The 14121-nt window shown below is 47.4% G+C and overlaps 1 protein-coding gene across 7 annotated transcripts in view; it reads right to left on the reverse strand.

The window, feature by feature from the left end:
* The window catches only part of LOC311511218 (alpha-1,2-mannosyltransferase ALG9), a 126067-nt gene that overhangs the window by 106156 nt on the left and 5790 nt on the right, over positions 1 to 14121 (reverse strand). For 6 of the 7 annotated variants that reach the window (XR_014709217.1, XR_014709218.1, XR_014709219.1 and 3 more), the window contains exons 1-8: positions 12986 to 13114; positions 11356 to 11494; positions 11017 to 11151; positions 9682 to 9752; positions 3753 to 3841; positions 2444 to 2579; positions 1794 to 1881; positions 781 to 886 (exon numbers count right to left, since the gene is read on the reverse strand). Coding sequence is in view for 4 of the 7 variants with exons in the window: in XM_084611634.1 (XP_084467760.1) it covers positions 781 to 886; positions 1794 to 1881; positions 2444 to 2579; positions 3753 to 3841; positions 9682 to 9752; positions 11017 to 11151; positions 11356 to 11494; positions 12986 to 13083 (862 nt within the window). In the remaining 3 variants the exon portion in view is untranslated. Of the gene's footprint in view, positions 1 to 780; positions 887 to 1793; positions 1882 to 2443; positions 2580 to 3752; positions 3842 to 9681; positions 9753 to 11016; positions 11152 to 11355; positions 11495 to 12985; positions 13115 to 14121 lie in introns of those variants that run through there. The other variant, XM_084611636.1, reaches the window with a different exon arrangement.

A 14121-nucleotide genomic window follows, 5' to 3' on the forward strand; every position in this document is an offset into this window, starting at 1 on the left:
TGAGGAAGTGAGCTGTAGCTCACGAAAGCTTATGCTCTAATAAATTGGTTAGTCTCTAAGGTGCCACAAGTCCTCCTTTTCTTTTTGCGAATACAGACTAACACGGCTGATACTCTGAAACATCTCTTCACAATGTGTATGATAATCAAGGTGGGCCATTCCCTGCACAAATCCAGGTGGGAAATGGCCCACCTTGATCATCATATACATTGTGAAGAGAGTTGTCACTTTGGATGGGCTATTACCAGCAGAAGAGTGAGTTTGTGGGGGGGGGAGGCGGAGGGTGAGAAAACCTGGATTTGTGCTGGAAATGGCCCAACTTGATGATCACTTTAGATAAGCTATTACCAGCAGGACAGTGGGGTGGGAGGAGGTATTGTTTCATGGTCTCTGTGTGTATATAATGTCTTCTGCAGTTTCCACGGCATGCATCCGATGAAGTGAGCTGTAGCTCACGAAAGCTCATGCTCAAATAAATTGGTTAGTCTCTAAGGTGCCACAAGTACTCCTTTTCTTTTTGCGAATACAGACTAACACGGCTGTTACTCTGAAACAAATGTGGGTGGTATTCCTGACTCAAGAGAGACATCAAGTGGCAATAGACAGGAACTGCCTCACTGGTGAGCTCAAAAGCAAAAGCCGAAAGCATGTCTTTGCAGTCAGGCCAGATCACAAACGTGCAGGTTTGTCCCACAGAAATTTAAGGTGCCAGTTTTAAAACTTAACTACATCAAATGAGCCCTCACAGCACACCCCAATATTTTGTTATAATGCACTCACCATAAAGATCAGGTCCGTGAGGTGTGAAGACATTGTATAAAACAATGTTAAGAGGAGTGATTACCAGCTTCCCATAGTAATAGCTGTCAACAATCACAAGGGGAACCTGGAACAAAGCATTTAAAATTCATATAGCACTCGCAGCTTTGGCCAGAAATTCCAAATCAATGAGGGGCCGCCCAGTGTGCAGTGACACTGCCAAATTTCCATATTTGTGCCAAGGAATAAACAGCCTCCCAGCCCCCATGCTGCACGAATGCTAGGTATACGATGCCTGGCTCTAACTGACAGGGTCCCTACAAGACAGGCACAGCTATTCAGTGCTGCAGCTTCTTCCAGGAGCATAAAGGGTTTAGAGTCTACACCATACTTCGTTCATCATGCAGCAATGAACTGGAGATGCTGAGAGCAAAAGAGGAGTTTGGTTCCTAGTCCCCTGCCCCTTTGAGACTGGACAGTGAACAGCAAAGGCTTAGAGCAGCATCTCATTAACCACACTAGCCTTTAGGGCAGAGCATTCAGCAGCAGCAGCCAGCATTGGCATGTGTTGTTTTGGGCAGCGGGATACATGTTTTTTCCATCCCTCTGGGAATCAGGTAACAAGTACCATACCTGGCAGGATGCCCCTGCTCTGCACCCTCTGTACAGGTACTAGAGACTGATTTTCAAGTTCTGATTAAGATGGATTCAGCTAGAGACTGGAGGAAGAACAAGCAGAGACTACAAGCCCTCTGGGAGCAGCAAAGGGAGGTCAGTCCTCTGCAGGAGAGGCAGAGCAAGGGGATCATTGCATGGAAGCTACACAACTTCTCTGCCTTTGAAATCACCTGTAAGAATGAGGGGAGTGAGCCAGGAACAGAGAGTGAGGATATTGAGCTCAGGGAGATTCTTGTTAATAAGAACCTCAGCAGACACTGGGCAAGTCCTCTGAAAGGGCTCTCCCTGCAAACGAGCCCTGGCTCTGTTACAACCCCAGCCCAGCTCCTCCGTTGTGCTTTATTACAGCAACTTACCAAAAACAGGATCAGGGCCACCAGACACCAGTTCAGGAAGCTCTTCCACCTCCGCTTTATTATCAGCAAGTCAATGGCAATAGGTATCCTGGAAAAGACAACATCTGCGTCAGGGACCCTCTTCAATCTAGTAATCACCTGCCTGCCTCACCTTGAGAATCCTTGTCCCTTCCTCCCCCCAGGTCCAGGAAGACAGTTAATGGGGGTGGGGGGCAGGGGAGAACTCTCTCCCCTCAGTCTCAAGCCAGGAACCAACTTCCTGCCAGTCCTTCATCAAACTGTTCCTTTTTCCAAGGGGAATAATTCAGCAAATCTAACAAGACATCTTTGAGAGGACTGTTGGCAGCAGGGATCAAACCTGACACCTCTGGATATTAAAGCACAATCCTTGATTACCTAAGCTAAAAACCCCGGCTGTGTTAGCCCAGTCCGTGGCAAACACATTAACCTCTGTATGTGGCCCAGTCACCAACCCAGCACTACACTGAAAGCATGTGGGTTATACAAATACCACCTAGACTCTGGGTAACGTGTACCACATGGAGGCAGGGTTTTCCTAATGATGCCACAGCCTCCCAGCCAGAGAGCTGAGCACTCAGCCTTGAAAAGCACAGAACCTCAGTCGGGCCTCTGAGTTTTCCTCTCCTTACCCAAGAGCTGCACTGAAGGGCCAACCCACAATGGCTCCAGCTGCCACGCCCAACACGGCTATAGAGGTCTTATCCATATACCAGCCAGTCATAGCAACCACTGTGGTGTACATACAGAAACTGCTGGGGAGGAAGGCTACAAAGCAAAGAAAGAAAGAGGTCAGCTAAACTTTCACATAGGTAAAATACTGCATAGGGTCAACCTAAGGCTCTGTAACAGGCAGAGTACAGTCTGCTATAAACACTGGGAATGAAATCCTGGCCACACTGAAGCCAATGGCAAAATTCCCACTGATTTCAACAGAGCCAGATTTCACACCGGAAGTCCTCCAGTTAAGAGCCTCTATTCTGCCAAGATTAAGCCCAGAAATATTTCCTCCAAGTACTACAGTCCCTTTGCTCATAACCTTCCATGTTCCACAGTGGCAGTCCAGCCAGAAGGCCAGCATTTGCAGATGTATAATTACCCATAACACTTGCTCTATCATCTGTGTCCTCATCTGGGGTGGACTGGGCACAGTCCTCGAGAAACCAAGTGGGATTATGGGGAAATAAACAGGGAACGAACGAGAACTACATGAATAGTGATGGAAAGGGCCTTCTAGCAGTCACTGTAAACAAAGGCAGTGCAGAATAGGAGATCTCAGACATCGTCTGGCTGTCACACCTCCCCTCCTTCTGAGGCCACGTCAGCACAACTGCAAGAAACCATTGCTTGAAATGACTTCCAGTTGCCACCTTTGCACAAAGTGTCCCTTCACATGCACACAATACCCACCCTAGGTGTTTTACAAACCTGGGTTGCAGTGGTTGGCTTGGCAGAGACCATTCAAATGGTGGGGGTACATTAAGGCACATAAAAATGACAGCCTAATGCAAGATGACACCTTTTCTCCCCCTGGTTAAAACTGGGCCACTGGCCCATGCAGAAATGTCAAAAACACTTAAGGAAAATAGTCCCAGAATGACTAAGACCCAGTCTGAGAGAAAAGGGGTTTGAAAGGCATGGCTCACTACACTGAGACTGGGGTCTGCAGCAGAAACAAATACAGCCAGGGAGGAAGATAAAGGAAAGAAGCGAGTGGTACACATCTGGGACAACAGCTGCTCTTTGGCCAGATTTTTTTATTAGAAACGTCTGCAGCAGGAGAGCAAGGGATTATCCATGTCAAGCACTGGGCATTGAGTTCTTATGGGAACATTTTAAGGTAACGCTTTAAAAACCCTGCAGTTGAGCTTTTCCCCTCCTGACCCACCCGTGCACTCCTGAGAGTGGGTCACCCCTGCACTGGCTGCTGAGCAAGCTTACCTGCAGCTGAGCAAAACATCCCAGCGCCGAGAACTAAGAAGGCCAGCATCAGCCGGCTCACATGCAGCCCAAATTTCTTACACACGGCCCTAGGGAAGCAGAGAGAAAATCAGACATAGCGCCATGGAAACATCTCCTGCGTACAAAAGAAAAAACACTGCACAAATCAATAGCTACTGCATGCAGAGCTAAAAGCAGCTCTTGGCAACCACGTGCTGGAGAGCTCTCGCTCCTCAGCCCCTAGAGACAAATGGACGGAGGGAGAATGGATACTCTGAACCCATCTACACTTGGATTTCAGCCCCCTGCATAGCTACGCCAGTGCAAACCCCTACTGTAGGGACAGTTTGCACCAGAGTAAGTTGCACTGGTGTGAATCATCGGAAGATAGGAATTGCCAGACTTGGTCAGACCTGTGGCCCATTCAGTTCAGTATTCTGTCTCCAGGTGTGCTTCACCAGCGTACGTAGTCTCTGCACTAAGGGTTTGCACTGGTGCAGCTACACCAGGAACTGCTACTCCAGAGCACACCAGGCCTCCGTTTTACCAGTCACAGTAGCACCATACTGTTAGGATATAGATATTCAGGCCTGTCTGTAAAGGCCTAGACTCTAAGAATTTAGGTGTATTCTTATCACTTGGCTAGTTAGAGGTATAAAAGAAAGAATCAAAATCACTACCAGTCAGTGTAAGGTCCTTCTCTTACTGTGACAGTCTGAGGCCCTGTTCTTAGGCTAAACCCTTTGGCTAAGCAACAGAGGCAGCCATAAGCTGGGAAGTGACCAGTCACCTCTTCACATTCCAAACTTGTCACATTGAAATAAGGTGCTATTGGGCTGTTAGGAATACAATCCTGTCCTGATAATGCCTATCACCTCCAGAGTAAGGGAAGTGCCTAGAAGATGTAAAAGGAAACTTAATTTGATAGCATCCTGTCTGGCAAGAACTCACTTATCAATAGCTGGGATGTGAAATCCTCACTTCTGTATTGTTTTGTCATTATAGTTTCCACTTTGCTATTGTTTGTCTGTATAATCTTTGTCTGGTTCTGTGATTGTTCCTGTCTGCTGCATAATTAATTTTGCTGGGTGTAAACTAATTAAGGTGGTGGGATATAATTGGTTACATAATCATGTTACAATAGGTTAGGATTGGTTAGTTAGATTTCAGGAAAATGATTGGTTAAGGTATAGCTAAGCAGAACTCAAGTTTTACTATATAGTCTGCAGTCAATCAGGGAGTGGGAGTGGGTAGGGTGGTGGAAACAGGGAATGGAATCATGTTTGGCTAAGGGCAGAAATGGGAACAGAGACACAGGTGTAAGGCTCTGTGGTGTCAGAGCTGGGAAGGGGGATACTAAAGAAGAAAACTGGAATCATGCTTGCTGGAAGTTCACCCCAATAAACATCGAATTGTTTGCACCTTTGGACTTCAGGTATTGTTGCTCTCTGTTCATGTGAGAAGGACCAAGGAAGTAAGTGGGTGAAGGAATAAGCCCCCTAACATCTTGGTGCCGGTGACTCACTCTGATGCATCGCATCGGATAGGTGAGCGGCAGCCTGTAAGTCCCCCTCCCCAACAGTCCGCACAGCTGCTTGGAGGGGGTATAGCGAACTCTCGTAATGGTAGTTGCGGGTTCTGGCAAGCCAGGGTAAAGGATTTTTTGGATAAATGGATAAGGAAGAACCAGGGCCCATACCAGGTGCAGGGGCCACCCTGGGATGAGATTAAAAAGGAAATGGAGGAAGTGTTAGGGAACCCAGAGGGATGGGGGGTGGCTGAGGAGCCCACCCTCCTTGGTATATGGGTAGTGGAAGAAGGTCCCTGCCCATGGGGACTGAATTCCTTCCAGGAAAAGGAGGCACTTCAGTCCCCTTGTGAGAGGTTTGAAGTAAGGAAAGCATTATGGGAAGCTGCCAGGAATCTTTCAAGTTTGGTGCTGCTTCAGCAAGGGCTGCTGAAGGGTTGTAAATTAGTTAGCGGTAGTGAAAGATGATTTGGCACAACAGGATTTGAAGTCAAAAGCAGAGTTAACAGACCACCTTTAGAGACTGGGGCTGGGACTTGGTCCTGGGGGAGTGGAGAGGAAGAAGGGGAAGAAAAAAAAAGTTTCAAAGTGCAACCTGCCTTTTCACACTCTTGTTTTTCTGAAGTTTTAATGGAGGGTACTTTGAATACTTATGTGAGATGTCAAGAAGGAAGTTTTTGTTTAATGATAAAACCCAGTTATATAAATATAACTGTATGTGCAACTCTGTGCAGTCACATTGGATGGAAGCTTGGTAATTAAATTATCCAAGGGGGTCAGGTAGAGTGGCTACTACCACCACTATGCTTCTGTCCCCAGTTTTACAGCTATTCTGAGGGAAAATGGGCCCTTTGCCCACAGAAATGATCTATAAGGGACTGCTACAGGCAGCAGGAGGAGAGAGAATCTGAGCAAAATTATTTGACTATTGGGTAATGTAATCAAAATCACTAAAGGATGTAAGGGGTTTCTACTGGAACTTAACTTGGCTGCCTCTGGTTGGGTCTAGCTGTACAAGATGGAAGTGTAATCGGGGTACAGTTGTGTGAAAAAGAGTAATCACAGTGAAAGAAATGTTAGGCAAAAGAGAATTTTTGTGTGCGCGCACAGGTAAAAGAAAAGGAAAAGGGGAGGAATGATGGGAACACTAAGCCTTGGGGTGACTCGGGGGGGGGGATCAGATTGTTGCTTTAGTGGGTGTGCATGAAAACTCTGTGGGCATGGGAGGCAGTTACACCTTGTGTAAAATTAATAGGGCTAATATAATGTTATGGAGATTAAACTATATGGAAGGAATGTGCATTTTCCCAGGACATGTGGAGTGTCTATTGGAGAAGGGGTAAAAGAAATGCAAACAAAACATGGTACTTAATTAAAATCCTGTTAGGGCTCCAAAAGGGGCCACAATAGGTTGTGCTTTCTTTTTCAGATCTGTGTGTGATTTGAAGCAGGAGATGAAAGTGGAAAGTAATCAGAACTCTGGTGGAAGTAAAATGTTTCCCTTTTAAGACAGTGTCTGAGCTGCTAACAGCTTTGGATCCAGAAGCAAGCTAGTAAGCCTCTGTGTAAATGCAAATTACCTAGCTGATGGGCACAAAGGAGCTGCAAATAATTAATACATCTGGTCAGCAAACAAGCTACGAAAAGACTCAGATTATGGCCCTCCAGGAAAGGGAGGTGAAAAAACATGTCAAGCCTGAAAATAAGGGGGACAGGTTAACCTTAAGGGGGGGGAGTGGGGGTGTGCAGTGCTAAAATCTGAAGCTGTCTCTCAGCTATTACCTGAGAATAAACTTAATGCTTGGTACAGCAGAGAAACTATTGCAAACATGGTCTGTTGCACAAGAGGGGAAACTGAGGTACACCACTTCATGAATTTCATAAATGACCAGTGAGTGGGGTAATTCACTAGCCTGACTATAGAACAACATAAGGACAGCCTGGAGGTAATTCTTCTGGTTTTCCTGCAATTAGCAAGGAAATTTGTAAGAGAAAGAGGTGGTATTATTATTATTATTATGAAGCAATAATCTGTCCCCACCAGAGGGGTGGAAATTGTTTCTTTTGTTTTTCAGACACTCTACAAGCAAGCTGGCACCAGCAGGAAAAATAACCCAGAATACTATGGATCTGTGTTTTGTGTTTGTCTGTGGTGTTTGTCTTGTTGCTAGCATTGTTGTGTTTTAATGAACAAAAAACCTCATGACATGGGTGGGAGATGGCTTCAAAAGGCTGACCTTGGGGGGGAGGAGAGATGTGTGTGGGAATCCAAATGCTCAACTAGGAGGCCAGCACCTGTCTAATAGCTACCATGGTACCTGGAAATGGAATGGCAACTAAGGAGGTCCCCACAAGCCCTATGGAAATAATGAGAAGGGGAGGAGCTCACTGGGAATCAATGGAGGGGTGTGTAAAATAGTATAAATCAAAGGAAGATGTTTGGATGTGCCCCTCTCCTGTGACTATGGAGGAGCAGGATCAATGGCCTACGCAAGGGGTGGACAATTGAGTGTACTGTGTATAAGGTGTTTTGCTGGGAATGTACATATGACTGGGGGCACAATTACACCAGCCCATAACCAAACTACACACATCTACATGCTGCTATCTGGACTTTGGTGCACAAATGGATCTGTGAATCTTATTGCTGTGAATAATCAAACCAGGGCATACTGCCTGATTCCATACCAAGTGGTCAAGCTGGTTTGGACAATATCCCATTTCTCTGTGAATATTCAGTGGACTTATGATATGGACAAAAGCAAGCAAAACCTGCAGGGGCAGCTTGTTGCAACTGCCAGCAACTGGACACATCAGATCGTGACCCTGTCAAAGGAGGAGAGGCAGTGTTTTGGGCGTGTCTCGGACGTTGGACCATACTGCAGTGGTCAGGACTCGGTGTTGCTATGGATTTTGTATTGTTAACTGTACTTGTGTTACGTTGCATATGGAGATAACCTATAAGTAATAAGCCCTCCAAACCCTGCAGTGTACTAGACAACCCAGACCCAACCTTCTCGGGCCCACTCTAATGGGAAGTCTGGAACATTAATTGGAATAGGTATGGTATGTCCGTACGAGAGACTGTGCAGGGCACTATACTACACAAGGGGCAGTGGGATAAATGGAATATCGACACCTTCCACCTTGATGCCTGGCCCTATCAGGAAATGTGTCGCCATATGTCCTATGCTTTTCCAGGGATACCTGAGCAGGAGGATCCCAAAAGAAAAAAAAGGGATGGAGTGTTAGGATATAGATATTCAGGTCTGTCTGTAAAGGCCTAGACTAAGAATTTAGGTGTATTCTTATCACTTGGCTAGTTAGAGGTATAAAAGAAAGAATCAAAATCACTACCAGCCAGTGTAAGGTCCTTCTCTTACTGTGACAGTCTGAGGCCCTGTTCTTAGGCTAAACCCTTTGGCTAAGCAACAGAGGCAGCCATAAGCTGGGAAGTGACCAGTCACCTCTTCACATTCCAAACTTGTCACATTGAAATAAGGTGCTATTGGGCTGTTAGGAATACAATCCTGTCCTGATAATGCCTATCACCTCCAGAGAAAGGGAAGTGCCTAGAAGATGTAAAAGGAAACTTAATTTGATAGCATCCTGTCTGGCAAGAACTCACTTATCAATAGCTGGGATGTGAAATCCTCACTTCTGTATTGTTTTGTCATTATAGTTTCCACTTTGCTATTGTTTGTCTGTATAATCTTTGTCTGGTTCAGTGATCGTTCCTGTCTGCTGAAGTAAGTAGGTGAAGGAATAAGCCCCCTAACACATACCAAAGGCTGAAGTTTGCTTCCCAGAATCAGGAGCAGTGCCATGCTCATGGCTGCTGCCAATGGAGATGCCAAGTGGGACAACGATGGCTCGAAAAGAAGTGACAGGCAAAGACTTCCCACTTGGACCAGCTAATTGCATGTCCAGGCTAGTGCTTTATGAATCTGCAAACTCCACTGGAGTTAACCCTCATCTGGGATCAACAGAGCCTGGAGAGAGAGAACTTGGGGGTGCTACTGAATTTTGAAGCTATCCAGTGCATCCCAGCTGAAATCACCTACGTAAAATGAAGTCCGCTGTTTCCCCTCTTCGACACACCAAGTATAACTCAGCTCTGGCAATTCTGCTGATGTCAGTGGGAGAGCTGTGCACATAGCCTGAGCCAAATGCCAGAGTTAAGACTTACTCAGTGGACCTGAGCGCAGAATTTGGCCACAGTGGCAGGATTCTAACCAATGTTTTCCTAGGAATCTTTGCTGACTATGTATTTTGACAGATTTTAATGTGAAGCACTATAATCCACATGAGATATCTTTTCAGCCCTCATTGTCAGTGGCCATAACCATCCTTGTTATTCACACTGGGCTATTCCCTGAGCCAACAGCTTCGTCTACTCACTTATAAAAGTAAAGCTCACAAATGCAACTCAAGAAGGCCAAGAGACATCGCAGGAAATAAAAGACGAGAACCTAGGAGAAACATTCAGAGTTAGAAATGGAATTTATAAATGGAATTGAAGTGCCTGCTGGTATGTGAAAGGCTAATTCAAGATGGAATAACTACTGCCATGGTGAGAACCCCACAAAAGCTACTTTTTAAATGATGGCACCAAAGTCCACTCAATGCGCTGCCTGATCCCGCACCCACTGAGCTCAATGGCAAAGTTCCCACTGACTTGAAAGGCCCAGGATCTGGCCCTTTGACACTAAGTCCTTTATGGCAAAAAGGTGAAAAAGAAATGACTCCACTGAACTGGACCCTGAGTTAGCCTGCCCTCTCCTCTTTCAAGTCTTGAGAACCAAAGCTTTAACTGCAACATTACAAAGAGAAATTATCCCAAATATCCACCCAAATATCCATCCAGCTATCATGCACACACACAAGAGCATCTCGGTATTAAGGGGTGGAGCTATCCCTTGTGTGGCAGATAGGTACCCAAGCAACAACATGTTTGTTTAAATGCTTTTTCACTCTCTCATGTCTGCAGGTTATAATATGTTGTGTGAGAAGTGGAGCATGCTGATTTTTATATTTTGATTTTCAAAATTAAACCATTAAAAAAAGATTTAAAAACCATTGCAAAAGCACTACTGGATGAAACTTCCAGAGAGCATACAAATGAAATCAGCTCCATATCTTCCAGGAAGCTTAACAGCAGATTTGAGACTAAACCCCTTAAACCAGTGGTTCTCAAACTTTTGTACTGGTGACCCCTTTCACATAGCAAGCCTCTGAGTGAGACCCCCCCTTATAAATTAAGAACACTTTTTTATATATTTAACACTTTTATAAATGCTGGAGGCAAAGTGGGATTTGGGGTGGAGGCTGCCAGCTCATGACCCCCCCCATGTAATAACCTCGCGACCTCTTCAGGGGTCCTGACCCCCTGTTTGAGAACCCCTGCTTTAGACTGCTTTGAAAAGCTCAGTCATTATGTTTCATGTTCTCTGTGTGTGTGTATATATATATATATCTTCCTACTGTATTTTCCATTGCATGCATCTGATGAAGTGGGCTTTAGCCCAAAAAAGCTTATGCCCAAATAACTTTGATAGTCTCTAAGGTACCACAAGTACTCCTAGTTCTTGCTGCTGATACAGACTAACACGGCTACCACTCTGAAACCACACTAATTAAGAATTTCAGTGCCCCTTGTGTCAAACAGTTGCTTTCTTTGATACAGACCAAAGGGCAGGTGATTTCTCACAAGCAAAGCTTTGACACACGATTTACCTTATTTGTCTGTAGAACTCTAGCATGGAATAAGGCTGGCAAGGCATGAAGCCATAGGTAAGCATAGGAGCGAATGGCATAGACTGGAGAGTATTCCCACGTCTGGAACCCTTTCCCATAGACGAGGTAGTGCATCTACAAATCCAAATTTAAAAAAAAAAACAGGTTAAAAGGAGGACACATGTTTGCTTTAGCCATTAGCAAACAATAGCGTAAGATAATTGATATGTTGAGGGCACAGATCAGCATGATGCAGCTCTAGGCAAATTTGTATCAAGAATCTGAGCAGACCAATTACAAAAGCCAAAATTCCTCTACTAGGAAGGAGAAGCCACTCACCGGTTCCCAGTAGTTAAATGTCTCATCACAATCTGAGATGTTACTCAAGAGGGCAGCGCAGAACCGGGCTGAGATCAGACACTTGAAAGCTGTGGATCCTTCAGGTGCCCAGACCTGCCCTGCTTTGTTCCCAGATGGCCTAATCAAGAGCAAAGAACTAGTGTCAGGAGGACTTACTGGAGTGGATGATATAAGGTAATAGGATAAAGAGCAGCAAGATGACACAGAGCAAAGAACCCAAGAGACTGGGAAATCCACACAGAAAGAGTTAAGACAATGAATATGTCTGTACTCCCTCTTCATTATCCTTAAAACACACTCCGAGTCAATCTTAGGCTACAGCTCTTTGCAGTCTCCTTTCAGATCCTTCTGCTCAGGGCATGCTAGGCGACCTTTTCATTACATTTAAATTCAAGTTGGTTTATCCATTTACACATCTAATAAATGTCACTTCTTAGACAGTTACTTGGCTCAACTGACCCTCACCCAACCTAGGACCCTTTAGAGACATTTTCCTCACTCTATTTTACGTACTTATGTGGCCCCACCACTGTTGTAGCTGAACTCACAATCTTGAATACATTTACCCTCACAACAAGCAGGAGAGTGTTCTTACCACCGTTTTACAGATGTGGAGGTGAGGCACAGAGGAACTAAGCGACTTGCCCAAGGCAGTCTGTGGCAGAGCAGGGCCTTGTACCCAGGTCTCCGGAGTCCCAGGCTAGTGCCCTAATCACTGGGCCATCCTTCCACCCCTTGAAACCCCATCCCAGCGCTTACCAGACCTAGCCCTGCTTAGGCTGTGAGGTTGGATGGCACCCTGGCACCAAGTGCTACAGCTACCTTTCTAACTACACTGAGGAAATGTACATGGCCCCAGGCTCCACTCTGTTTTTTTTTCATTCCTACTGTTATGCCTTACTACAGATCAAACCTAGTTCTGATATCAGTGAATCCATTCTATAGGGGTCCTTGTACTGCACCCACCATTGTGGCATCTCAGCACCTCTATGTCAAGCATATTCCAAACGAATGCATGCCAGATCAACTTCTACCCATTGGGTCCCTCTGCTCTAAGAGGCGGCTAGAGCTCGACTCTGGCGAAACCATCCTGCAATGTTCAACAAGTCTAGCTAAATGCCAGGCTCTGCTTGCAGAAACTGAGCCCTGGCGCATTCACGGAGCCAAACCCTTGCTAATGCCTAATAGTCCCAAGCTACACAGGGCCACCCCCACAAGGCTTGGAGACTGTCAGGCCCCTTCACAGGGAGACACGGTGGATGTAGTAACATTTGGTCCAACAGACTGTACCTCACCCACCTGGTCTCTCGTATATCCTGGGACCAGCATGGCTACACCACCATTGCATGGGTCCCCTCATGATTTCTTTATCAGGCAGCAGCAAGGCTAATGCGCGCTGTCTATATGCAGCTCACATGCCAGGTGGTAGGGTGACCGCTCTGCACCTGGTCCAGGCCATCCCCAGGGGGCCGGGCTCGGGGGCCGGGCTCGGGGCCCCGGGCCCCGCTCCCCAGGGGGCCGGGCCGGGCCCTTGCACCCCGCGGGGACCACCTCACCAGCGCGCCCCGCACCCCGCTGGCCGGGCCCCAGCCGCCCGCCTGGCACCTACTCCGCCTTGGCCTCCTCCGGGCCCGGCCCTTCCTCTCGCGGCCGGACCGGGTCCCCGCCGCCTCCCCTCGACCGCTGCCGGGTCCCTTTGGCCGCCATGCCGAGCTCGGGCAGCAGCGCGCCGCGCCGCGCTCCCCCCGCCGCTCGCGGGCGACGCACGGGCTGAGGCCGGCGGCCGCCATACTTAGTGCGGGCAGCCCCAGGCGCCGGCTGCAGCCGCCGCCGCCGCCGCGCCCGGCCCGCCCCGCCCGGGGACCCGCTGTGCTCAGCTGAGCCGGGCTTCGGTCCGCTCCCTGCAACGGGCACCGGGCGAGGGAGGCAGGCGGGGAAAAGCTCCCCGCTGTGCGCTGAGCGTGCAATTCTCACCGTGCAAGAGGGGTGTATAGGAGAGCGCCCCCCTGTGGGCCGAGCATGCAATTCTCATTGTGCAAAGCGGGAGTGCACAGCTGTATGCAAATGTGCGCCATTTCTCTCCGTGCAAGGGAGGTGCATAGGAGAGCGCCCCGCTGTGCACTGAGCGTGCTAGTCTCACCCGGCAAGGAGGTGCATAGGCGAGCGTCCTGTTGTGTACTTCTCTCCATGCAACGGGGGGGAGGGGAGGGTTTATAGGAGAGCACCCTGCTGTGCAATTCTCATCATGCAACTGGGGGTGTAAAAGATGCCCCACTGTGCAATGGGTGTGTGCAAGTCTCACCCTGCAAGGGAGGGTTGTAAAAGTGAGTGCCCCACTATGCAATGTGATTGTGCAAGTCTAACCCTGCAAGGGGGTGTAAAAAGAGCACCCCTCTGTGCAGTGAGTTTTACCATGCAAGGGAGTGCACAGGAGCACACCCCACTGTGCACTAAGTGTACAACAGTCTGTGCTAGGGGAGGGGTGCAAAGAAGAGCACTCCATTAAGCTTGGAATTGAGTCTCCCCGTACGAGGGGTGTATGCAGAAGAATGCCTCCTAAGGGGGCCACCCCTCATATGAAATGGAAAAATCCTGGGAAGATCCAAAACCAGTTAAGGTTGTTTAGTGAGAACATTGTCCTTTATTACAATCCTTATGCTATGCACTATAGCATGATGCTATCAGTGCCAGATATACCATCCATACACAGCATGGTTTGTTACTCTTGTGTTATTTTCCTGTGGA

The sequence above is a fragment of the Lepidochelys olivacea genome (genome assembly GCF_965140295.1).
Source record: "Lepidochelys olivacea isolate rLepOli2 genome assembly, chromosome: 22".
In the NCBI taxonomy this organism is placed as follows: domain Eukaryota; kingdom Metazoa; phylum Chordata; order Testudines; family Cheloniidae; genus Lepidochelys; species Lepidochelys olivacea.